We start from the raw sequence: 26,642 nt of genomic DNA, 5'->3' as shown, positions 1-26,642 counted from the left end.
GGATCACTTCTGGCCCATCAGGCAAATTCTCACATAATCCCCCTCCAGGCAGACAGCCAGTACCACCAGACAGAAGGTCAGGATCCCTTTCCTCCCTTCTGCTACCAGCTTCTTTCTCTTCATCAATCAGCATAACTCCATCGCCAGTCTGCTCTTCCTGGCTACGTCTACACGTGCACCCAACTTCGAAATAGCTTATTTCGATGTTGCAACATCGAAATAGGCTATTTCGATGAATAACGTCTACACGTCCTCCAGGGCTGGCAACGTCGATGTTCAACTTCGACGTTGCTCAGCCCAACATCGAAATAGGCACAGCGAGGGAACGTCTACACGCCAAAGTAGCACACATCGAAATAAGGGAGCCAGGCACAGCTGCAGACAGGGTCACGGGGCGGACTCAACAACAAGTCGCTCCCTTAAAGGGCCCCTCCCAGACACACTTTCATTAAACAGTGCAAGATACACAGAGCCAACAACTAGTTGCAGACCCTGTATATGCAGCACGGACCCCCAGCTGCAGCAGCAGCAGCCAGAAGCCCTGGGCTAAGGGCTGCTGCCCACGGTGACCACAGAGCCCCGCAAGGGCTGGAGAGAGAGTATCTCTCAACCCCCCAGCTGATGGCCGCCATGGAGGACCCCGCTATTTCGATGTTGCGGGACGCGGATCGTCTACACGTCCCTACTTCGATGTTGAACGTCGAAGTAGGGCGCTATTCCCATCCGCTCATGGGGTTAGCGACTTCGACGTCTCGCCGCCTAACGTCGATTTCAACTTCGAAATAGCGCCCAACACGTGTAGACGTGACGGGTGCTATTTCGAAGTTACTGCCGCTACTTCGAAGTAGCGTGCACGTGTAGACGCAGCCCCTGTGTCCTGGCGAGAGGATGACTCTGGTCAGACAGAGTCCTCTCACCCCTCCCAGTAACACCTCAGCATCAGGCAAAGAACAGGCACCAGAATCGTCTGGCCTCTGGGATTCCCTGATGATACTAACTGGATCAGACTGAGTTAAAGCATCATCCCCGTTGAGAGACACAGAGGTAGGCCCACTTCCCACCTGGGCTTCAGCTGCCCTCAGATCCAGCTCTGGGATCTTGGCCCCATCTCGAGCCCCCAAAGACTCAGACAAAGGATTCACTTCCCTAGAAGCAGAAGCACCTTTCTTGCACCAAGGACCAGCGTCCTTATCAGGGATACCACTGCCCATCCCAGAGCCATTACCTCTGCTCCAGCCCCCATGGCTGGATTCAGTCGCACCTGGACTGCTCTTTTGGGGTTCCCTCTCCAGCCACCCCAGGCTGGGGAATCTTCCTCAGACAATGGATTAGTTTCCCCGTTGGCACCTTTTCCAAATGCAGGCTCTGTTCTCTCCCCAGGCTGCTGTTGCTGTACTACGCAGACAGACAATGGGAGACACTCTCTCCTTTGTCCCAGCCCCCCGGCTGGTCTCAACACACACCCAGAAGGTGAGGCAGCTTCTCTTACAGACAACTTGCCATTCCCAGTGGACAAGCTGCTTTCCTGCAGAGACACCTTCCTCAGCCCAGGCCTGGAAAACTCTTCGCAGATCTGTTTTGGCCACTAGTAGATGATGGATTGGAATTGCTCCCTCCCTCCTTGAACTGTGGCAGGCCACTCGGTTCAGAGCTCCTTGCAGTCCAGGGTTCCCTGCCCCAATCTAGGCTCACCTCTGCAGGAGTTTCCGTAACCCTTAGCTCTGCCACTGCACATCCACACTGCCTTGTCCAGCTCCTTTAATCTCGATTCGGTGTCCAGGTGCTGCCACTTCACAGCGGAGTTGCTGAGCGTTGTTGCAGGCTCTCAGGCTGATGCCCTCTGCACCCCACGATTCCTGGAAGAATCCCTTCAGTGTGCCAGGCTCCTTGCGGGTTAAAAGCTCCCCGGGGTTAGGCCATGGGCCCCTCCACCCTCTGGGACCGACTCAAACAGAGTCCCAGAAGAACCCCTTCTTCCGTGTGACACCCGCTCTCAAGGACCAAGACCACACTCTCTTGGGAAGAACTCCTTCAGTGTGTCAGCCTCCTCATGGGTCACTTGTTCCTGGGGGTTGGGCCCTCGGCCCCTCCATCTGGGACCGACTCCCAGGAGTAACCGCTCCTCGGGTGTGACACCTCCTCTCGAGGACCATGACCGCAGTTGCTCAGGTTCGGCCACAGACCCCTCCGCCTTGGGGAGCTGCACCTCACTGCCCATCAGCACACCTGGGTCTCGCAGGCCCCCCTTCTTCTTCCGGGGCCCCCATCACTTACTACTGGATGCTCCATCCTTGTGGTTCAGAACATCCCACTGCTGACACCAGTGTGATGGGGTTCGGGGTCTCCCAAGCTCAGCACCCCATCAGCAGGCAGGAGTGACTCTCACTCAGCAGGAGAACAGCGGGTTTATTAGCCGACAGGACCCAGCATTGTACAGAGGAGTCAGTGCAGCTGGCAGAGACAGCCAGTCAAATCCATGTTGGGGAGAGGAGGCCCTAAGGGGCCCCCACAGCTGGGGCCTTGCCCCCTCCTTTGTCTCTCTCTCAGCCCAGACTAACTGCTGCCCAACTCCCAGTTCCAATTCAAACCCCTCAGGCTCCACCTCCCGCTTTGTCTCCAGTACAAAGGTGTTGCCTGGTCATCAAGGTTACCCTCAGCAGCAGACCCACACCCTCTGTGAGCCACTCACACACACACACAGGTATCCCCCACTCCATCACAGGGCCCCCGTCACTTACTGCTGGATGCTCTATCCTTGGGGTGCAGTACATCCCACTCCTGACCCCAGTGTGATGGGGTTCTGGGGTCCCCAGGCTCTGCACCCCGTCCACAGGCAGGAGTGACTCTCACTCAGCAGGAGACCAGTGAGTTTATTAGCTGACAGGGCACGACATTGTACAGAGGAGTTAGTGCAGCCGGCAGGGACAGCCAGTCCAATCCATGCTGGGGACAGGAGGCCCTGAGGGGTCCCCGGAGCCAGGGCCTTGCCCCCTCCTTTGTCTCTCTCCCAGCCCAGACTCACTGCTTCCCAGCTCCCAGTTCCAATTCAAAGTCCTCAGGCTCCACCTCCCCCTCTGTCTGCAGCACAGAGGTGTCACCTGGTCGCCAGGTTAACCCCAGCAGGAGCCCCACAACCCCTGTGAGCCCCCCCACCACACATGTATCCCCCACTCCATCTCACCCCTCTGGGCCCCTCTCCCCAAGCTGGATTGTACTGATGCCTCTGGTCCCTGTGCTGACAATTCTGTTCTACGCTGGGTCCCTGTCGCCCCGTAACCCCCTGTTCTCCAGCTGAAAGAGAGCCGTGTCTGACTGTGGATGGTGGGCAGGGCCTGGGGACCTCTCCACACATTCCATGACACCAGGAAAGATAATGAAGCAAATAATTAAGGAGTTCATCTGCAAGATGATAAAGCGCTAAGTAACAACTGGCATGGATTGGTCAAGAACAAGCCCTGTCAAACAACCTGGTTGGCTGGATACACATCTCATAGAGCTGGAAGAGCCCTTGGGAGGTCATGGCAGGACCAAGCACCATCCCTTTTCATTTATTTGCCCCCAATCCCTAAATGGGATCCCTCAAGGACTGAGCTCACAATTCAGGGTTTAGGAGGACAGTGTTCAAACCCCTGAGCTATCCCTGCCTGGCCCTTGGGCTGACAGGCAAGTGGTAGATGTGGTACACCTCACCTTTAGTAACACATTCCATATGGGCTTGCAGGACCTTCTTGTCATTAAACTAGAGGAAAGCAACCTAGGGAGAACTGCTCTCAGGTAGGTTGCATAGCTAGCTGGATAACCATTCTCCAAGACTAGCAAAATGATGTATTGGGTGATGAGCTTTTGTGGGGCAGACCCACTTGTTCAGATCTGGAGACAGTCTGACCCACGAAAGCTCATCACCTGATACATTCATTTGTTAGTCTTTGAAGTGCTCCAGGATGGCTGTTTGTTTTGTTAGGACACAGACTGACACGGCGACCTCGCTGTGTCGGTCTCGGAGAGTGGTTATCATGGATGATCACATTCAGGCTGGAAGGGAATAACAAGTGGGGTTCTGCAAAGGTCAACTTTGGGACAGGTTCTGTTCAATATTTTCATCAACAATTGAGATAATGACCTCGAGGCTCCCGCTTACAGCGTGTGCGGATGATACCAAGCTGAAACGAGGGGGCAAAAGGGCGCTGTCGAACGCAGGCGTCCTTTTGAAGGAACCCATCTACACAGCTGCTCTGATCCTCAAAACCAGCATTTCTTTGGGTGGTTCTCGGGGCTGCTCAACATCTGGCGTTGGACTCGCTTCAGCGCTGCAGTTCAGAGACTTCTCCAGCTGCGATCGGCTGGGCTGTGCATGCGTCAGGCCCCTCTCGCGCTCTTTTAGACGCGTGCGTCATCCGGCTGGCACCAGTTCCTTCCAACCTCCCCGGGCTGCAGTCAAGGCTCCTGTTCTCTCTCCCGAGCCATGTTAAATACCTGTCAATCATTAGTGTTCATTGTTCACTTAGCAGTTGTTAGTTCCTCGTTTAAAAAAAGAAGGATGGAGAAGTTAGTTCCTGTCAGAGTTAGCTGTTGCTAATCATGCTGGGGACAGCTGGGTTTAAAAAATGTGATTTGTGCCGCGAGGCTTTGCCTCCCGTGGACGGACACTCGAGATGTATCCGCTGTTTGGGCGAGGGACGCACACCGCAAAAGTGCCCCCACTGTTCCAAGCTCACGGCCAGTGCTCATCAGGATAGGACGATGCACCTAAGAATGATTCTCTTCGTTAAGGTGCTTCAGCCTCCTGACCAAACAACACCTGCCCAGTCGGAGCCTGCTCCAACACGCAGAGCCTCCGATCCTGGCATGGTGTCGCATAAGGCAGCAAGACTGTCACCCACTCAATCTTTGCCTGCATTACCTAGAGGCAGGGTGAGTGGCACGGAGGACAGCGGCACCGCCGCGGCCAGCTCTTTGGAAAAGTGGCCAAAGTCCAAAAAGCCTTCAGCTCCAGTTCTGTCAGCAAAATCCTGGAGGGAACCGAGACCTAGCCAGGAACTGCCAGCATCACCAGCACACTCTACGGGACCGCCGAAACCATTGGCACCAGTTAGACTGGCAGCATCAACCACAAAACCATCGGCTCTGATGGACCTGGCACTGACAACCAGACCATCGGCACTGGCACTCCCGGCACAAGCAGGAGACTCATCAGAACTGGAGGTGTCATCAGCACCACAAAGCTCAGCACCGCTGCAAAACCCTTTATCCCCAGCACCACGCAAGGCCACTTCAAAAGAGCACCGCAGTCCTACCCCCAAGCTGACCTCTTCTCCCCATCTCCGCCTCCACCACATTCTCCTGCCTCCATCCCTTCTTTCTCCTTCCCACAGGCTACCCTCACCCTTCCTGGATCAGCCTGACCAAGCCTTTCAGCACACATGACATCTCATTGTCTCCTCCACCCTCCTCCAGATCCTCCTGTGCTCCCTGTTCTCCTCACCACCACGATCGTGATTACCAATACACTGGTAGGTATTCATCACCTGGCAGGTACCACTACCACCATTCACACCATCACCCTCATGACCATCACTGTTTCTGTGACTACCAGTTTTCTTCCACTAGATCTCTGGAGCTGTCTTCTACCTGTTGGTCCCCCGGGCATTCCACTCAGTCTATGCAGGTGCCCAAGGCTTGGCCTACAACACCACCACCCCCTACATCTGACCCAGAGGAGGGCCAAATTCCAGAACCTGAGGACAAGTCACTGCAGGCCTCACCTACAGATGTCATCCTCCTTGCCAGACAAGGCAGTGGTTCCAGGTGATCTTTCCCCACCTGATGATTTAAAGCAGTTCCAAGAGCTGTTTAAAAGGGTGGCAGCCAGCCAAGACATTCAGGTTGCAGAGGTGCAACAAAAGCAGCATCACCTTTTAAAACATCCAAGGCCAGCCACCTCTTCAAAGGTTGCAATACCCTTAGATGGTGCCATAAGAGAGGCTGCAGGTGACATATGGCAGACTCCAGCTCCAGCCCCACTCACCAATCTGAGGGTGGATAAGAAGTATTTAGTTTCCATCCAGGGGCGTGGACTTTCTTTTCAGCCACTCTCAAACCAACACCTTAGTGGTAGGCGCAATTCAACAGAGGGCAGAAAGCTACTGGATCAGATAAAGATTCAAAGAGACTAGATTTGTTTGGCAGGAAGGTCTATTCATCCTCCACTTTTCTACTCACAAAGGCTATCTACGTGACCACAGTTTTGACAATTACACTAACTTGATTACTCTAATGGACTACCTCCCAGCATCAAAGAAACCAGTCCTAAAGTCCATCATGCAGGAGGGTTATATGGCATCCAGAATTGGGCTTCAGATCTCTCTGGACGTTGCCAATACTGCAGCACGTTCCACAGCACTAGCAATCGTTGCTCATTGTGCACCCTCGTTACAGTTTTCAAGAGCGCTAAGAGACCTACAAAATAAAGTGGGAGATTTAGCCTTTGATAAACTCAAACTCTTTGACGTGCCCACAGGCGACACCCTTCACTCAAGAAGGGATTCTCGAATGACTCTACATCCGTGGGGTGTGTAAACACCCCCCATGCCGCTGAAGGGGGTATCACTCCTTCCATCGCCTGCAATATCAACAGAAGGTTTTGATCAGAATCGTAACAGGCAAAGACAATGACGACACAGCCAACTTATCCATAACCAGCCAGCCCAACCCACAAGACAGCGGGTCTCACGGGTTGGTCAAGGACTGCCCAACCATTGCCATTGTCTCACCGACCTCTACACCCACATTCCATCACTGTCTTCGCCTGTTTTGTGACTGTTGGGCTGAGATCACATCAGATCATTGGGTCCTGGAAATAATTGCATCAGGATACACCATTCCTCTCCTCTCCATTCCACCTTCCACCCATCCCTCTTCAGGGACCCCTCTCACAAGACTGTTCTAAGTGAGGAGCTAGATCACTTCTCCTTCCCATAGGAGCTGTTGAGCAGGTACCAGAGGAGTTCAGAGGAAGAGGGTTTTATTCGCATTATTTCCTGACCAAGAAGGGCAGATGGAGACCAATACCAGCACGCTGAACAGAAACTTTGCAAACAACAGTTTGTTGGTCACTCCACTTCCATCATTCCTGCCTTAGACAATGTGATTGGTTTGCAGCCTTTGACCTGCAAGGTGCTTATTTTCACATCACTATCCATCCTGCTCACACACATTTGCTCCACTTTACAGTGGGTGACGACCGTTTCCAATATCGAGTTTTACCTTTTGGTCTTTCGACTACCCCCAGAGTATTCTCCGAGACCCTCGCTGTGGCGGGAGTGTTCCTTCCTTGCCGTGGCGTCATCATATTTCCCAGATTGGACAATTGCTTCCTAACAGGTCGTTCTTGCCCAGACACACTCAATATGATTCATGTTGCGAAGTGCACCCTTTTATCACTCAGCCTCATCACAAACAACTAGAAGTCCATTACTGAGCCAACACAGACTATCGAATTCATAGAAACTCTGTTAGACTCGATCACAACCAGGGCCTCCCTACCGCTCCAGCAGTTCCACACCATACAGACTCTTACTGACGACGTGAGCCAAAGCCCGATGGGTCAAGGCCTTATTTGCCTGCAGTTGATTGGTCACATGGCTGCCACTACATTTTTGGTTCGACACGCCAGGCTTTGCTTCCACTGCCTACAGCAGGCGTATCCAACCCTCAGCCCGCAGGCCACATGTGGCCCTGGACAGCTAGTAATGCAGCCCCACAAGATCGTAAACTTTTAACATTATTATGTGATTTATATACATTAACTATATTATATATTTGATATGCGGCCCAAGACAATTCCTCTTCACTCAGTGCGGCCCAGGCAAGCCAAAGGGTTGGACACCCATGGCCTACAGCATCAGATGGCGACTGTTTGCATACCCGACACAGACCACGTCCACAAGGTGATATCACGACCAGGCCACGTCCTAGAGTCGTTACAATGGTGGAAGAGCTGGGGCAATCTCCTTCCGGGCGTGCCCTTCCAGCAGCCTCCACCGACATCCTCATTCCCATGGATGCTGCCTCACTGGGGTGGGGAGCTCACGTGGATGGAACCTGGATCCAAGGAGGATGGGGCCCACACGCGTTAACCCCGCACATATTCCTGTTGGAGCTGAGGTCAGTCCTCAACGGCTGCAAACACTTCTTGAGTCGCAGCCGTGAGTCTACAGTCCGAATATTCATGGGCAACGTCGCCTCCGTGTACTGCAGCAGCCGCCGAGGAGGGGCACGATCTCCCTCTCTTCGCAGAAGTGATTCGCCTCTGCGATTGGTGCATATGCAACGACGTAATATTAGTGGCCTCATACTTACCAGGGGCCAACAACACCGCAGCAGGCTTGTTAAGCCGACAGTTTGCTCCAGACCACGGGTGGGAACGCTGCAGTGACATTCTCCTCTTAGTCTTCCGCTGAGGGGGCCGTCCTGCATCGACTTCTCTGCCACCTTCAAACCAGAAAATGCCTCCATAGTTTCAGAGCGGGGCTGGGCCTGGGCTCCCTGCGAGACACTTTCCTTATCAGTTGGAGGGTCCTCTACTCCACGCCTCCCCCCCACGCCTCTCATACCTCAGCTCCTACAGAGGACCAATACGGACAGAGCCAGGCTGATCCCAACAGCCCCGGCATGGGCCCAGCAGCACTGGTTCCCCGCTCCTAAGATGAACGTCTCCATGTTCTCCTTACCTGCTTCCTGACTTACCAGATCTCCTGTCAGAGCCAGGAGTCATTGCTGCACCCCCACCGCACTCTCCACCTCATGGCCTGGTTGATAGTTAAAATAAACATATGGAGATGCATATCCCATAGAGCTGGCAGGGACCTCGGGAGGTCATCGAGTCCAGGCGCCTGCCCTCTTGGAAGGACCAAGCACCCACCCTGCAGATTTCTTTTTTTTTTTAAATCTATTTGCCCCAGACCCCTAAATGGCCTCCTCAAGGACGGCGCTCACAGCCACGGCTTGAGCAGGCCAGTGCTCAAACCACAGAGCCATCCCTCCGCCTTCTGAGCACCCCTCTTCTGAACAGGTTGCACAAGTCCTAATACATAGCAGAAGCCCTGCTGGCTGCAATACTTACCTGCCTGAGGGGAAGAGGTTCACAGCTTGGTGCTCCTCAAAGGGCCTGGTTCCTTCAGAGGCGCCCATACACATCATTCTTGACAACCTCCTACGTCTGAAACAAATGGGGTTTGCGTTAGTATCTGTAACGGTGCACCACGCAGCAATAGCAGCCTTCAGGCATGCCGTCGACAGCAGTTCGGTGTTTGCCCACCCAGTCACCCAACACTTTCTCAAAGGTCTGGCCAACTCGTATCCTCCTCGTCAACCTCTTCCCCCACCTGGGAGCCTGGATTTGGTCTCGGGAACTCTCTCCAGAATCCCATTTGACCCTCTAGCCACTGCCTCCCTTCAGCTCCTCACTATGATGGCTGTGCATGTTCGCTCACAGACTCAGCGAGATAGCGGCTTTAATGGCTGTCCCGCCTTCTACTGTCGTCGGTAAGGAGGGGGCTGGTACTCAGACTTCACCCAGCTTTCATCCCCAAGGACTTGTCTGGCTTTCACATCAATGAACTTATTGTCCTGCCCTTGTTTTACCCCCAGCCTCATGTGGCAGCTCCTGAGGCGAGGTTACACTCACCAGACGTATGAAGGGCTGTGGCATTTTACTCTGACACAACCAAACCTTTCCGTAAGCCGGAAGAGTTGATAGTATCAATCGCCGATCACTCCAAAGGGGAAGCCACATCATCTCAGAGGCTCTCCATCCTCATCACTTCTGGTATCACCACGTGCAACTCTATCCATCATATGCCATAACCTGTCCAGCTTAAAGCCCATCCCACGAGAGCAGCAGCAGCTTCCACAGCCTTCTTCCAAGGCGTCCCATTGAAGGACACCTGCTGCGGAGTGACATGGTCATCACACCAGACTCTCATCAGGCACTGCGCTATTCAGCACCAGCTGGCAGGTGATGCTCCACTCTCAACACACCGGTACCTTCCTCCGGCACCCTCCTCCATGTTGTCTTTCTGGGGTACTGCTACTCAGTCACCAGACACAGAGCACCCACGGAGCCCACTCAAAGAAGAAAGACAAGGCACTCGCCTTTGTGCAGTCATGATGGTTCTTCAAGATGTGGCCCCGTGGGTGCCCCACAACCCAACCTTCCTCCCCGCTCTGGAGTTTTCTCCTCTCGTGAGGCCGCATCTGGAGTAGCGCCCAGTTCTGGTCCCCCAGTTATAGGAAGGATGTGGATGCACTGGAGAGGGTCCAGCGGAGGGCGACCAAAATAATTAGGGGGCTGCAGCATATGACTTATGAAGAAAGGTTGAGGGAACTGGGACTGTTTAGTCTGCAGAAGAGAAGACTGAGGGGGGACTTGATAACAGCCTTCAACTTACTGAAGGGAGGTTACAAAGAGGCTGGAGAGAGGCTGTTCACAGTGGTCACGGAGGGCAGAACATGGAACAATGGTCTCAAGTTGCGGTTGGGAAGGTCCAGGTTGAACATTAGGAAAACCTTTTTCACTAGGAGGGTGGTGAAGCATTGGAATGGTCTCCCCAGGGAAGTGGTGGAGTCTCCATCCCTGGAGGTGTTTAAGTCTTGCCTTGACAAAGCCCTGGCTGGGCTGATCTGATGGGTTTGGTCCTGCTTAGGGCAGGGGGCTGGACTGGATGGCTTTTTTAGGTCTCTTCCAGCTCTATTGTTCTATGATTCTATTTTTCAGATTCTGGGGCAGCTTCCAGGTACTGGTTTCCGCCGTATCATGCACATGACTAAAGCAGCGTGAAAGGGGCCGGACGCTGGCCACGCTTGTGTGGTCCGGCCGACCACGGCTGTAAAAGTCTCTGAACTGCAGCACTGGAGTGAGTTTGACACCACACGTGGGGGACCCACGGGCACACATCGCGAAGAACAATTGTCACCGTACAAAGGTGAGTAACGTCTCTTCCGGGCATGGCAAGTGGCTGCCGTTATGTGAATGAGGCACTGAATATGCAAATCAGCATGTCATTTGTATGTTCAATCGGCCATGTTTGCATGTCTCTTTTGAAAGGGAGGGGCCAGTGTAGACGTAGCCTTAGTTTCACGCAAACAGAAAGGGAAGAGACTGCCGAGGACGGAGCACTGCAGGAGGGGATCTGGGAGTCAGAGTGGACCACAAGCTGATTATGAGGCAACCATGTGACACTGTCGCAGCAAATCTCCTTGTGGTGCATGAACAGGCATCGTTCTTCCGCACCACTCTGCGCTGATAGGGCCTCACCAGGAGCAGGGGGCCCAGTTCTGGGCCCCGCACGTTAGGAAAGATGTGGAGAAGTTGGAGAGGGCCCAGAGAAGAGCAACGAAAATGATGAAGAGTCGAGAGCATAGGACTAGGAGAGAAGATTAACGGCAGTGAGTTGGTTTGGTCTGGAAAAGGGAAGGCTTGAAAGGGGACATGACAGCAGCTTTCAAGTATCTGAAAGGGGAGAAGGAAGGAGCTGAATTATTTTCCTGGGTCTCTGGGGGCAGGACAAGGGGCTTAAACTGCAGCCAGGGAGTGTTAGGCTGGACATTAGAAACACTGTCCTGGTGGTCAAACACTGGAATACATTGCCTGGGAGGGTGTAGAACCTCCATCCCTGGAGATATGCAAGAGGTTGTTGGGTGGGCATCTGTCCAGGACGATCAAGACCAGGTGTCTGCCCCTTTCCAAGGCACGGGGCCAAAATGTCACCTTTTGACCTCTCTGCAACGTCCGAGTGCCAGTGCCACTTTGTAAAGTGCTAATAGTCCCACTGACAAGCACTTCCTTCAGAAACGCAGGTGCAGAGCGGTACTGGTCAGTTGTGCCGGTACTGGCCGGTACTGAGTACCGGCACCTGGACAGCCACAGCCACGGTCAGGGCTGGTGCCTGGGGCTCCCCATGTTTCCAGCAAGCTGGACACTCGTGTGGCCAGTTGGGAGAGATGCCAATGCCGCCGGCGGATAAGCAGCGCACCCACAGCCAGGGTGTGTCTCCTGGTGGTGCGCAGCTGTGCCTGCCTCTGTGCACAGGGCAACATGCGTTCCACACGCCTGTGGAGGGCAGGGCCTAGCAGGAACAAGGCTCTGACCTGTGCTAATGCTCCCTTTGCTGAGCAGGGTCCCAGCAGCTGTGTCGTGCATGGGTGGCCACAGCAGAGCCCAGGGGCCCGCACGATGCAGAAGCTGGTGGCTGCAAGGGGCCAGAGGACAGCTCAGAGGGGAGCGTAGGCAGGGCCAGGCTGAGGCATCACTGTGGTGGGCAGGCCTTGGCGTGTCGGGGCCTTGGTCCCGGGGAGGGTTTGTGGAGCTGGCAGCAGCGGTGCCCAGCTGCCTCCTGGCGGAGGAGGGACAGCGCAGGGCTGGTGAGCCAGACTTCACGGCTTGTCTCTGCCGAACGGGGCGGTCAGTGGGCTCGTGTCCGTAGCTAGCCCGCCTCGCGGCGAGGGGCTGTGTGCTGGCAGTGGCCTGGGGCTGGCTGTGCCAGGGAGGCAGTTCCACTGCGGTGCTCAGGGTGAGCTTGTTTCCCAGTGTGGGCCTGGCCCGGCTCAGCCGCCTGCCTGTCTGCCATGGTGCTTGTGCACAGAGCCAGCGCCATCGGGGGGCACCCACAGACTGAGGCCTGACCCCGGCTGTGCTCACCCCAGCTGGCCGGGGGCCATGCCCGGTGCAGGGCCGTCCCCACAGGGGGCTCTGACCCAGGAGGCTCGCACGCCCATGGCAAAGGCTGCCCAAGGCCGCCACATACCACTGTGCGGACGGTCCTGCCTCAGGCCAGGTCAGAGGCACGCTGCAGAGGGAGGGTGTTTACGTAACAGACCAGCCTGTGGGGCTTGGGAGCTGCCCGGCCCAGGTGATGGCCGGCGTCTACCCTCCCTCGCACTAGGAAATTCAGCCCCATCACTCCCGCCCCCAGCAGAGTGGTGCCAGGGCGTGTGCGCTGGGATCTGGCTCGTCGTGGGCAATCTTGTTAGCTGAAGTGACCCGGGGGCAGCTAATGCAGCCCTGCTTGGGGGCCACTATAGATAAACACTCATCCTCTTACTCGGAAAATGGGTCAGAGCCCGAGTGATGCTCAGCCCCTTTGGGGATTAGCGCTTGGCAGTCAGCGCTCATAATCTCACAGCGCCCTGGGGCCCTGTGTCCTGGCACAGCTGCCTGGGGACGGGCACTGCGTGGATGAGCCCCAGACCGGGGCAATTTGGAACATGCTGCTCTGCAGCCAGGGAGCCCTGGGGCCCAGGTTGGGGGTCAGGGGCGCGGCCTGGGGCCCCAGCACCCTGTGTGTTACATCACCCCATGGCTCAGTCCGTCTGCTCAGGCCTAGCGACGGCAGCAAGACGCCAGGGCCGGGGGGTGGCAGCAGCACTTGGGGGGTGCCCTGCCCGGGCAGCAAGTAAACTCCCAATCGGGGCGTGGCCAGGTGAGACTGGCACATGGGCCGGATGCAAAGGCAGAAATCACAGCTGGGGGGGGCCACGCTGGCTGGGCACTGGCAGAGCTGGGGGGGCGGCGCTGGCCGGGCACTGGCAGAGCTGGGGGGGCGGGGGCGGCGCTGGCCGGGCACTGGCAGAGCTGGGGGGGGCGGGGGCGGAGCTGGCCGGGCACTGGCAGAGCTGGGGGGGCGGGGGCGGCGCTGGCCGGGCACTGGCAGAGCTGGGGGGGGCGGGGGCGGAGCTGGCCGGGCACTGGCAGAGCTGGGGGGCCGGGGGCGGCGCTGGCCGGGCACTGGCAGAGCTGGGGGGGCGGGGGCGGCGCTGGCCGGGCACTGGCAGAGCTGGGGGGGGCGGGGGCGGAGCTGGCCGGGCACTGGCAGAGCTGGGGGGGGCGGGGGCGGAGCTGGCCGGGCACTGGCAGAGCTGGGGGGCCGGGGGCGGCGCTGGCCGGGCACTGGCAGAGCTGGGGGGCCGGGGGCGGCGCTGGCCGGGCACTGGCAGAGCTGGGGGGGCGGCGCTGGAGGGGGTTTGAGATGTAGTTTCATCCCCGTTGTGTTTGGCGGGGGCGGGGCAGAGGAGGGAAACCCCAGCAGCTGTCCCGCCCCAGGCCCTGCTCCGGGGGACCCCCACGGTCTCTGCCGGCGGGCCGGGGGGGGCGGGGCTCTCCCCAGGGGCGGTGCCGTGGGGGGGGCTGAGCCCGCCCCGCCCAGTCCAGCAGCCGAGCCAGCCCGCCGGGACACGCCGGCAGCCGGGCCCGGGGGCGCCAGGCAAGTCCCCCCCGGCGGGGCCCCTCCGGAGAGCGAGTGTGTGGGGCGGTCCGCGCGTGTCCGTGTGTCCGCGTCCGTGTGTGTCCGTCTGTCTGCCCATGTCCCTGTGTGTCCATCCACCCGTCTGTGCCTGTCCCCGTCCCCGTGTGTCTGTCTGTGGCCACGGGTGTGTCCACGCGTGTCCCGGGGTGTGTCCACGCGTGTCCCCGTGTCCCTGCATGTCCTTAGGGCTGAAGAGACTGCAGGGGGTCGTATGGTTCAGCCCCAATCCCGTGTCATAGCAGGGCCAACCCCAGCTATGTCCAGTCATGTGCGTGGCAGTTTGTGGACGGAGTGTATTAGTGAGTTGTGTGTGCAAGTCGGGTGTATCTGTGGCTTTGTATCTCAGGGTTGGAGATGGTTTGGGTGATGTGTGCATGTGTGATGGCTGGAGGAGGTTTTGGGGGGTACCAATGACTGGGGGGGTGGTTTGGGGGAGGGTACCAGTGCTGGGGGCAGTTTGGGGGGGTACCAGTGGCTGGGGGGCGGCTTGGGGGAGGGTACTGGAGCTGGGGGTGGTTGGAGGGCTACCAGTGGCTGGGGGGTGGTTTGGGGGAGGGTACCAGAGCTGGGGGTGGTTCGGGGGAGGGTACTGGTGGCTGGGGGTGGTTCGGGGGAGGGTACCGGAGCTGGGGGCAGTTTGGGGGGAGGGTACCAGTGCTGGGGGCGGTTCAGGGGAGGGTACCGGAGCTGGGGGCAGTTTGGGGGGAGGGTACCGGAGCTGGGTGTGGTTTGGGGGGGTACCAGTGGCTGGGGGTGGTTCGGGGGAGGGTACCAGAGCTGGGGGTGGTTTGGGGGAGGCGGTTTGGGGGGGTACCACTGGCTGGAGGTTGTTTGGGGGGTCTCAGGGGGGTTCCTGTGTGTCTTTGCTGTGCTTACGTCCCTCCCCGGTCTCAGGGCAAGGGCGGGTGGGATGGTGGCTCTCAGGGGCGTGCCTGTGAAGGGGACAGGGTGTATGTCGGGGGGATGGTGGGGGGTGCAGTGCTCGGGGGGGAGGGGGGGACTAGTCCCTGACCCAGCCCCTCCCGCTGCCTGTGCGTGGGGTGGCTCCACTCCCCCCGTGGTCTGTTAGAACCCTGCAGGCCCCCGTGTGTCGCATGCTGGGGCAGGGGGTGCGCCGTGCTCCACGAGCAGCCCCGTGCCAGGCGGCATGCCTGGGGGGAGGACCACGGACACCGGGCACTGGCAGGTGCAGAGCAGGACCTGGGCAGCCCTGGGAGCGAGCTGAGCTGAGCTGAGCTGAGCCAGTGGCAGGGCCTGGAGGCTCGTGTGCCACCCTGGGCCTGTCTCGGTGCTCAGTGCTGTGCAGATCATGGCCAATGCCCAGACTGATGGCAGGGGCCTGGGCCTAGGGAAGGCGCTGGCCAGTGCCTGGACTGGGGTGGGGGTCCCACAGACCAGAGGAGGAGGGACCCTGCACAGGTTCGGGGCTTGTGGCGGGACGAGCTCTCAGCGTGAGGCTGCAGCCAACAGGCCTGCCCAGTTCCAGAATGCAGACGGGCCCCAGCAGGCGCCAAGGGGCTTTTCCCTGCGTTTGGCCCTAGGGCCAGCTCTGGGCCTGCGCGCAAGGAGGGTGCTGGTCAGTTGGCGGGTTGCAGAAGGGCCCCCAGACCGACCCGTGGTTTGACCACTGCAGAGGAGGGCCAGACGGGGCCCAGCTGAAAACCGGGTGGGTGGGGGGCGCTGAGCCCAGTCCAGAGCTGCCCACACTGCAGCAGGCGTCTAGCAATGTGCTGGCGGGGGCAGGTCCGAGGAGCCACTGGCTGGAAGTTGCAGCTGAGCAAATGCAGCCAGATATAAGGCCTCAGTTTCGCCCCCGAGGGTAATGAAACCACAGGAGCAACTTCTCGGGGTGCAGGAGGGTCTCTGGCTCAGCCTGCAGTGAGTCAAGCTAGACGCTTGCTCTCAGGAGTCCCCCGGCAGTTCTCTGGGCACGGCCGTATGGGGGCGAGCTGGTGCCAGACCTGCTGGTCACAGTGGTACCTTCTCCCCTTGGGATGGCTCTGGGCCGTCGTTCCTGCCCTGCGAACAGGGTAACAAGGCTGCCCAGTCGCTGAGAGTTGTGGTGAGCTCTTTGGCATGGAGACCAGCTGGATCTGGGCGGCACCCAGCCCAACGGTGCCCCGAGCTCACCTGGGGTCTGGGCGGCACCTGGGCTGGTGGGACCCTGGCACTTGTGTATCTTTGGGGTGATGCTCCCTGGGGCCATGGCTTGAAGTGGACTTTGCAGCCGTGGCTCAGGGAGTGCAGCCCTCACCCCTGCTGGGCTCCTGGCACTTCCCTCGGGAGGCACTGGGACTGGCCCCGGCTGCAGGGGGAGCTGGGCTGCTTGTTGGGGTCAGCAATGTGGCTTCAGGGAGAGGGTCCCTGTGTGTCAGGTCCAACCTACACACCCTCCGCCAGCAGCAGGGCTGGAGTGTGGGGTGCTCAAGGGCAGGAGGCTCTGAATGAATTGGCTGCTCTGCTGGTGTCTCCCAGCTCCAGCAGTCCAGCTGCTGTCTGCCCGGGGGGCCTTCCTGCTGGTCAGTCACCCTCCCCTGTTAGATGGCCCTCATCCCCCACCCCAGGGGGGATCCCAGAGTCCTGGCTCCCCCCCCCGCTCTAACCACTGGCTCACACTCCCCTTCCAGGGCTCCCAGCCCCAAAGCACAGAGGTCAGGATGGAGCGGGCCAGGTGAGGCAGACGCCCGACCCCCATGCGCAGCGGGGCCTGAGCTCTGCCCCGAACCCGGCAGACGGGCAGGAGCGAGCGGAAGTACTGGTGGCCCCAGGGGCAGAGCCTAGCAGGGCAGGGAGCCGTTTCCTGCCTATCCCTCTGCCTCCGCCATTTACAGTAGCAGAGCTGGGGGCTGGCTCGGGAGCAGGGCACGCTGGGGAGAGCTGGCAGCAGCAGGGCAGCCGGGCGCCGGGGGGTGTGATGCACACACACACGTACACATGCACACTCATGTTGGTGCACATGCTCACTTGTGTGCATATCTTGCACATGCATGCACTCTCATAGACAGGTGCCTACTCAGCTGCATGCACACACATACATGCATACACACGCATGCACACCTCCCTGCACACTTGGAAACTCACGCAGGTGTACTCATGCACGCGCGTGTGCTCACAGACTATTGTGCATACAGACACATGCTCGCACCCCCTCACCCACACATGCGCGGCCCAGGTAGAGGCCTCCTGAGCAGTGTCCCAGGGGTCAAGCTGGTACCTGTGCTTTGGGCCAGGGAGCTGTGGAAAGATCCCCCAGTCATCTAAGAACACGACACGGGGCTTCCTGGGCTGGGGCGGTGCCAGGTGCCCTGTCACAGCTGAGCAGCAAAGGCTGCAGCTCAGCTGTGACAGGAAACCCAGCACTGCAGCCTTTGCTGGGCAACGCTCCCCTGGGTTACAGCCCCTGAACATGGCTCCTTCCTCCTGGCCCGGCTCCAGCTTTGGCCTGTCCCTGGAGCTGACCCCCTTTGGGGACTGTGCATGGGGCCAGATGCAGCGGCTGGGGTTGATCAGTGTCATGGGGGCGGGGGGGAGTCCCCAGGCCCTGCCCCCCCACAGGCAGACGGACTCTCCCTGGACAGGAGAACAGGGGGTTACGGGGCGAGAGGGACCCAGCATAGAACAGACTTGTCAGCACAGGGACCAGAGGCGTCAGTACAATCCGGCGGGGGGAGAGGGGCCCAGGGGGTCCCTGAGCCGCGCCCTGGCCCCTTCCTCCCTCTGCAGCCAGCCCAGTCCGACCACCTCCCAACTGCCCAGCTCCAACTCAGACCGGCCAGGCCCCTGAGCCCGCCTTGGCCTGTTTCCGGGAGGAAAGGGCTCCCCTGGGTGCCTGCGTTACAGAGGGCAGGACCTTCCTTTGCCTACTTGTGAGAAGCCATCACACCACAACGCCCAGCACCACTCCACGCCCAGGCTGTGCCTGGGGAAACTGAGGTCCTGCCTGGCATTACTAGGGGACAGCAGGAAACACATGGGCCCGAGCCAGGGGAATCAAACCCTCACGCTCACCACGTCACAGTGAGAGCCCTGGGCACAGCGTTCCCTGCACTGCTCCTGGCCCCTTGCTGCCGCTGGCTGGGAGTCAGCCCTGGGCCTGCCCCCCGGCCCCCCCCCGGCGAGCAGCTCAGGTCCCCTGGGCAGGGCGTTGCTGGTGGGGTGGGGGGGGGGCTTTGTGTGCGCACATCGGGGGCAGGGATGTGTGGGGCACACACGGTTGTGCTTCAGTGTGCTTGTTAGACCTGGGTGTGCATATGCTCCTCTGTGTGTGTGTGTGTGTGTGTGTGTGATTAGGTGTGCTGCTGTGCGCGCGCATGTTATTGTCAAGTGTGTCAGTGTGTACATACATGCCAGTGTTTGTGTGTGTGTGTGTGCATTCCATTGTTAGGTGTGTCAGTGTGTGTGTGTGTGCCATTGTCAGTTGTGTTAGTGTGTGTACATCATTGTTAGGTGTGTTAGTGTGTGTGTGCATGTTATTGTCAGGTGTGTCCACGTGTGCACACACCATTGTCACCTTGTGTGTTTGTGTGTGTGCTTGTGTGTGTGTGCCATTGTCAGTGTGTGCATGTGTGTGCATGCGTGTGCCATTGTCAGTGTGCATGCATGTGCCATTATCAGTGTGTGTGTGTGTGAGTGTGCGTGTGCCATTGTCTGTGTGTGGGGGTGTACATGTGCGCGTGTGCCATTGTCAGTGTGGGTGTGCGTGTGCGCATGTGCCATTGTCAGTGTGTGGGTGTGGGTGTGCATGCGCACGTGCCATTGTCTGTGTGCACGCACGTGTGTGTGTGTGCCATTGTCAATGTATGTGCACGTGCATGTGTGCCATTGTCAGTGTGTGGGGGTAGGTGTGCATGTGTGCGTGTGCCATTTTCAGTGTGGGGGGTGGGTGTGCGCATTTGCCATTGCCAGTGTGTGCGTGTGTGCGTGTGCCATTGTCAGTGTATGTGCGCGTGTGTGCCATTGGCAGTGTGTGTGTGCGCGTGCATGTGCCATTGTCAGTGTGTGTGCCATTGTCAGTGTGTGTGCACACGAATGTGCCATTGTCAGTGTGTGTGTGTGCGTGTGCCCTTGTCAGTGTGTGTGTGTGTATGTGCGCACATGTGTGCCATTGTCAGTGTGTGTGTGTGCGCATGTGTGCCTTTGTCAGTGTGTATGTATGTGTGCACACGCGTGTGCCATTGTCTACGTGTGTGCCATTGTCAGTGTGTGTGCATGCGTGCCATTGTCAGTGCGTGTGTGTGTATGTGCGCACGTGCGTGTGTGCCATTGTCAGTGTATGTGTGTGCGCATGTGCCATTCAGTGTGTGTAAGTGCGCACGGGCATGTGCCATTGTCAGTGTGTGTGCGTGTGCCATTGTCTGTGTCTGTGTGTGTGTGTGTGCCAGTTAGTGTGTGTATGTGCGCACATGCGTGTGTGCCATTGTCAGTGTGTGTATGTGCGCACGCGTGTGTGCCATTGTCAGTGTGTGTGTATGTGCACACTTGCGTGTGTGCCATTGTCAGTGTGTGTGCATGCGTGCCATTGTCAGTGCGTGTGTGTGTATGTGCGCACGTGCGTGTGTGCCATTGTCAGTGTATGTGTGTGCGCATGTGCCATTCAGTGTGTGTAAGTGCGCACGGGCATGTGCCATTGTCAGTGTGTGTGTGCGTGCACGCGCGTGCCATTGTCAGTGTGTGTGCGTGTGCCATTGTCTGTGTGTGTGTGTGTGCCAGTCAGTGTGTGTATGTGCGCACGCGTGTGTGCCATTGTCAGTGTGTGTGTATGTGCACACTTGCATGTGTGCCATTGTCAGTGTGTGTGCACGCACATGTGTGCCATTGTCAGTGTGTGTGCGCACGTGTGTGTGCCATTGTCTGTGTGTGTGCGTGTGCCATTGTGTTTGTGTGCGTGTGTGCCATTGTCAGTGTGTGTATGTGCGCACTCGCGTGTGTGCCATTTTCAGTGTGTGTGTGTGTGTGCACGTGTGTGTGCCATTGTCTGTGTGCGTGTGCATGTGCCATTGTGTTTGTGTGCGTGTGTGCCATTTTCAGTGTGTGTGTGTGTGTGTGCACACGCACAAAGCCAGCGCTAACCCCTCCGGCAGCACAGGCAGCTGTGGCTGAGCCTGCAGTGTTTTAGGCAGGCGGGTGGAAGTGCCTGGCTGGGAACCAGCCCCTTGGGGGGTGTCATTAAAGGGGGGTTGCCCCCCCCCGCCAGGTCCGGGCTCCGTGAGTCCCAGCCTGCCCTGCCCGGCCCTGTGGGTCTCTAGCCACAGCTTCCCCCGCTCCCCGCCCCGCTCAGGTGGGTAACACTCCTGCTCTGGCTGTTCCAGGTGGAGCCGCTCTGCCCCCTGGCCGGCCCAGCGTGCCAGGCCGGCTTGTGCAGGCTGCTTGCTGTGACGCCAGGTTGTGAGTCCCTGCGCTGAGCCGCCCGGGCGTGGCTGCGGCGTTCGCTCAACCCCAGCGGCTGGTGGCCGCCCTGGGCCGCTCTGCTGGGCGTCAGCCTCACGTGCCCATCCCAGCCGAGCCAGAGAGCAGCAGCCGGGCCTGGGAGCCGCCTCCAGCAGCGCCATGCCGGCCAAGACCCCCGTTTACCTGAAGACGTCGACGCCGAAGCGGGGCCGCAAGCTGCGGCTGCGGGACGCGCTGTCCAGCGAGATGATCAGCCCGCCGCTGGGGGACTTCCGGCACAGCGCCCACATCGGGCCAGCGGGCGAGGCCGACATGTTTGGGGAGCTCTCCTTCCTGCAGGGCCGTTACGACCTGCTGCCCGGGCTGGGGCGCCGTCTGGCCTCACAGAGCGCCCAGGCCATGGGGCGCGAGCCGGGCTGGGGCCCTGCCGCCAGCGGATGCCGCAGCCTGCTCCGGAGCACTGTCTCCCTGCCTGTCTTCAGCGGGGCGCCGGGCCAGGAGCAGGCGCCCCCGAAGCCCCCCCGCCTGCACCTGGAGGAACTGCCCAGCAGCCAGCACTCCATGTCTGTGAGCTGCCCCGAGGGCCGGTTCCCTGGCAGCCCAGGCCTGGCCTTCTCCACCGCCCACTATGACCAGCTGCCCTCCTCCTTCTCCTTCTCCTTCGCTGCCACCGCCAGCTCTGAGGGCTCCTTCCCGGGCCCCTGGGGCCTGGGCTACAGCTCCCCACCTGGCACAGACCCCCAGGGCTCCCCCAGCTCCTCGGGGGCCTCTGTCCCGCACTCCGACTCCTTGCTGGGGTCAGGCCTGGACCTGGACCTGGGCCCCTCCATCTTGGACGACGTGCTGCGGATCATGGAGGAGTACAAAACGCCCAGCACCAAGGCCCTCTAGTGCCGCCCTGCATCCGGCGGTGCCCTCCCCTGCCGTGGGGTCCTGCCCCTCAGACAGCCGCCCTCCCGTTGTGCCCCCTCGGCATGCTCCCAGCCTGTGGGTGCCACGACCCTAGCACCCTCAGGAGCTGCAGTTGGGTGAGGGGAGCTACCCAGCCTGCTGGGCCTGGGCCTGGGCCTGGGCCTGGGAGGACTGCGGGCCACGGCTTTGCCACTGACCCAGTGCAGCTCAGCGGCCCCCTCGTAGGTCGTCCGGCTGCAGGGCACACAGCCGTCTTATAGTGCTGAACTGGCAGCGTGTCCAGCTGAACTTCAGGGCCCTGCCCCGCTGGGGGAGATGGGGTGGGCTGTGCCCCCAGCCCCTCTCCCGGTGCCTTGTTCTGCAGCCCTGCCACAGCTGGCGCCTTATGGGCCCCCCATGGGCTGCTCTGGTGGGGACCTGCCAGGATGCAGCCCTGCCCTGGGACCCAGCGCTGGCAGAGCCCATGTGTTTTGGCTGGGCTGCAGTCTAAGCCAGGGCTGGGGTGTAGCTGCTGAGGTACCAAACCCCCTGGGAAGGGACCCAACACTCCAGCACTGCTGGGTCCTGCCTGCTCCTTCCACGCCCCCAGGCTGCCTGCCACCCCCACTAGCAACGGCCAGGGACAGCGCAGCCACACAGCTTCCAGGCCTGCTTCCGGTGGGACCCTGAGTGTGGCACGGTCCTGCCCTGCCAGGCTTCCCCGCCAAGGAGACCTGCTCGTTCGCCAGCTTGCGAAGGGAGGGTGGGCCGGTCATATGTCAGGTTCAACAGGCCTGGCTCCGTGGCGGGGATGATGGTGGACGGGGCCTGTGAACGACCGTGTGGCCACGAGGGGCTGGTGTACCCCACCCCACAGCTGAGCACCGTGGACGAAGCACAGCCCGCAGGCAGGCCACGCCCTGGAGACGGCCGACTCTTGGCCATGGAGCAGAGCCGTTATCCTGAACAACTGGCCTTGCCTCAGAACAAGCGCCCCTCCTTGGGTCACGCACAGGCTGAGGGTCACCACCCAGTGTTTGCAGCCACTGGGGACACCTACCCCACCACTCACATCCCAGTGGGGGAGCCCCAGTGCCGCTCCCAGCTAGAGAGCTCAGACCACCATGTAATGCTGCCCTGGCAGCTCCTGCACGCTCCCTGGCGGCTGCTTTCTCCAGGGAGGGCCCAGAGGGGTATTACACTGGCGGGGGTGGGGGGCATCTGGGAAACAGCCCAGGTGGGGATCCTGGGGGCATTTCTGGGCATGGCAACCAGCTCACTGAACCAGCTCACTGTCCTTGCAGAAGTAAATAAAATGCTAGTTTGTACATGAAAACAAATCTACCAACTCCTGGGGCTTGCCAGGCCGTGGGGGGCAGGGCAGAAGCTAGCTGTGCCCCCTGGCAGGACTGCCCACAGCTGCTGGGCTGGCTGGGGATGCTGAGTGCGGGAACCACCTTGGGTGCAGCTCTGCCAGAAACTCTGAGCCAACCCTGGGCACCCCCATGGCACAGCCAGGGGCGGGGGCATGCAGCTCTGGGCCCTGCCAGCCTGGCTCCTTTCCCAGGTACTTCCCAGGGCAGCCTTGGCCCACGGAGTGTCTGTCATGCACCAGCCATGCTCTCTGCCTGCATCACCCCACAGGCTGATTCAAACCAGGGTCCTCAGGCGCTCGGTGGCAGAGCTGCCCCGTGTGGCTGGCAGGCAATGCAGCTGTAGGAGAGTTTCACTCTGCCAGTGAGTGAGGTGCTGCTGCAGGGGACAGTGACCCACACCAGGCGTGTGGGTGCCACCTGTGGGTGTAGCTGGGCTCTGGCAGTGTGTGTGCACCTGGCTCCCTGCCCAGCGCTGGAGGGAGATATCACACACCACCCCCCGGTAGCTGGGGAGGGCTCAAAGCGGCTTCTTCTGCCCCTCCCTGGAGCCAGGTTCTGTCCTGCGGGGGGGGGCTAGTCACATCCCTGCCCAGACCCGCTCTGGTCCCCAGAACACTCACTCGTGTGTCATGTCTTCCAGCTCTTTCTGTCCCAGCAACTGCCAGGGCAGAGAGGCAGCAGTGTCCCGCTTCTGCCCGCTGCCCCCTCCCACGACAGCCGGAGGCCCCCGCCTAGGGCTGGCATCAGCCCAGCCACACTGGGTCAGCCCCAGGGGCCAGCGGCCTGGCTATAGCAGCAGCTTGCGCCAGGTGCCCAGAGGGAATGAGCCCAGCCAGGAATTGGTGACTCACCCCACTGGTCACACATGGAGGCAAATGGGCATTGCTGGGCCTGTCCCCACCACGGTGGTGGCGGGAGCTCCCCAGCCCAGCTGCTGCCACGCCGGCTGCCTTGCCACCTCCTTGGGTGGCCCCGAATAGGGTAGGGGCTGCATCGGGCCAGTGCAGCCACAGGGGAAACGCAGGTTCCTCCTGCAGCAAACCTACGGCTCTGGCCTCCAGCTCGGCGGGGCTGGAAGGGAGACATTGGGGGCCCAAGGCAGGTTCTGAGGACAGTTGGGGGGCTGGGGCAGGCTCTGGGGGCTGGTTCTGGGGACAGTTGGGGGGCTGGGGCCGGGGTAGGCTCTGGGAGATGGCTCTGGGGACAGCTCGGGGCAGGCTCTGGGGACAGTTGGGGGCCCAGGACAGGCTCTGGGGACAGTTGGGGGGCTGGGGCTGGGGCTGGGGTAGGCTCTGGGAGCTGGTTCTGGGGACAGTTGAGGGGCTTGGGGCAGGCTCTGTGGACAGCTGGGTGCCTGGGGCTGGGGCAGGCTCTGGGAGCTGGTTCTGGGGACAGTTGGGGAGCTGGGGGCAGGCTCTGGGGACAGTTGGGGCTGGGGCTGGGGCTGGGGCAGGCTCTGGGAGCTGGTTCTGGGGACAGATGGGGGGCTGGGGCAGGCTCTGGGGACAGCTGGGGGCCCGGGGCTGGGGCAGGCTCTGGGGACAGTTGGGGGACTGGGGCTGGGGCAGGCTCTGGGGGCTGGTTCTGGGGACAGCTGGGGGCCTGGACAGGCTCTGGGGACAGTTGGGGGGCTGGAAGCTGGTTCTGGGGACAGTTGGGGGCCCGGGGCAGGCTCTGGGGACAGTTGGTGGGCTGGGGCTGGGGCAGGCTCTGGGAGCTGGTTCTGGGGACAGTTGGGGGGCTGAGGCAGGCTCGGGGGGCTGGTTCTGTGGACAGTTGGGGGGCTGGGGGCAGGCTCTGGGGACGGCTGGGGTGCTGGCTGCAGAGAGGGGCCGGGGGCCAGGAGGCAGCCGTAGAGTGCCAGGGTGCAGGCTCCGGAGGCCATGGCATACACAAGGCAGCCAGCAGGTGCCACACCTCCCTGGGGGACCCTCCTCCGGCAGCAGTACCCAAGAAGGCGGCCGGGGGAGCTCTAGGTGCTGCTGCCCGGATCTGGTGCCAAGCGCGTCCCTGCACCCAGGGGAGGGGCCTGGCGCTGTGCACTGCTCAGGGGCTGGAAGAGGGGGCCGGGGGAGCTGGAGGCTGATGGCCGGTTTCCCTTGAGCCCAGCCCGGGATTCCCTGGATCCATATGGCCCCTGGGCTGGGAGCTCTGGCCTGCAGGTCCCATCCCTGCAGCTCCCATTGGCTGCAAGTCACAGCCACTTGTCCTCCCAGCCAAACAGGAGCTGCCCAGGTAAGTGCCCCCACCCTGAGCCCCTCCCGCCCCCGGCTGCCACCCAGCCCTTGTGACCCAACCTCATCTTCCTGCCCTGCGCCTTCTCCTGCTCCCCCACCCGCTAACCCCGCAGCCCCCACACCCCCCTCCTGCTTCAACCTGCAGCCCCTGTCACACACTGAACCCTCCTTCTCAGCCCCTCCCTGCAGCCTGGGGGCCCTATAAGGCTGATGCCCCTGGGGCCAGGTGACCCTGCTGAGCGCAGGGCTCCTGGCCCAGGGCTGCTGGCCAGGGCCCCAGGGCGCAGGACTCGCCTGACACCCCCCCAGGACTGCACCCAGCAGCACCTGCTCAGAGCCCTGGGCCCTACCCCATCACCCCGGACAGCACCGAACCAGGCCCTATACTGCCCGGCCCCACTTACCTCTGTGTGTGCAGAGGTTGTAAACCCCATGGGAGGGCGGCTGCCTGGACCCAGCCCTGCCCGTCCCAGGCACAGCCACTGCATCTTGAGCAGCACTGGGCTACCCCTGCTCACAGCTCTTCAGCCACTGCCAGCTGGTCTCCCTCGGCCAGTGGAGCACCACTGCGGCCAGGGGCCTGGATCCCCCCACTCGCCAGGGGCTCTGAGCCCCCCCCCCCGAGAGAATCACCCTTGGGGCTCCAGCCCTCCCAGAGCAGCTGGTGCATGCCTCCCCCGCCCCAGGGCACAGCAGGGAGGCTGCAGGCAGCAGAGTGACAAATCTCAGGCGTGGGCCCTGCCACCCCAGCGCCATCCCTGCAGCTCCCTGCTGGCTCAGGGGTAGAGCCTGCCCAGGGCTGGCTGCAGCCTGGGGCTCCCCCTCAGCCAAGCACCTGGCAGGGGGTGGGACACAGGCAAGGCCCTGGGCATGGCGAGATAAGGAGCTGCCTAGGGCCAGTGCACCCATCACATGCGCCAGCTCAGTCCAGCCCGGAGGCAGGCAGCTCCCATGGGCAGCGGCTGGGCGTAAAGCAGAGGAGGAAGAAGCTGGATGGGGTCCACACAATAGCAGCCTCAGCCCCACCACCTGAGCCCCCACACCAGCCAGCCCCACGGGAGCAAGCCTGGGAGAGCCGCTTTTACCACCACCGCCACCAGGCACGGAGCTGCCGCAGCTGCCCAGCCCTGCAGGGGGGGGCGGATTTCCCACTGGCCCAGGCCTGTCCTCAGCCTGGTGCTCTGCCAGGCCCAGCCCCCTGCCTGGATGCAGCTGTGCAATGGGTTCTCGCCCACCCCAGCTCAGATGGGTGGGGCTGTGCCCCCCAAGCTGGCCTGGGAGCCCTGCCAGCAGATCACCAGTAGCTGCAGCCAGGGCAGCTCTGCCAGGCTCAGCCAAGGCTGCCCCAGCTTGGGTTGTGTCCTGGCCAGGGCAGTGCAGGTGGGGGGCTGGACACGGCAGCTCCCCACCAGCCGAGCCGAATGGTGCAACACCCGCAGCAGGGACCAGGC

General features: G+C 60.6%; 1 protein-coding gene across 1 annotated transcript; it reads left to right on the top strand.

Annotated features, from left to right (window-relative positions):
* The first annotated feature begins 14,224 nt into the window (after positions 1 to 14,224).
* LOC142024558 (cdc42 effector protein 2-like) lies at positions 14,225 to 22,746 on the top strand. Its single transcript, XM_075016658.1, has 2 exons — positions 14,225 to 14,258; positions 20,609 to 22,746. Exon 2 carries the CDS (start codon positions 20,847 to 20,849, stop codon positions 21,576 to 21,578), a length of 732 nt encoding a protein of 243 aa, XP_074872759.1. The 5' UTR covers positions 14,225 to 14,258; positions 20,609 to 20,846; the 3' UTR covers positions 21,579 to 22,746.
* The last annotated feature ends 3,896 nt before the right edge of the window (positions 22,747 to 26,642 follow it).

This window comes from Carettochelys insculpta, chromosome 22 (genome assembly GCF_033958435.1).
Source record: "Carettochelys insculpta isolate YL-2023 chromosome 22, ASM3395843v1, whole genome shotgun sequence".
In the NCBI taxonomy this organism is placed as follows: Eukaryota; Metazoa; Chordata; order Testudines; family Carettochelyidae; genus Carettochelys; species Carettochelys insculpta.
Note: the sequence above shows the minus strand (reverse complement) of the source record. Positions and strands in the feature narration are given on the sequence as shown.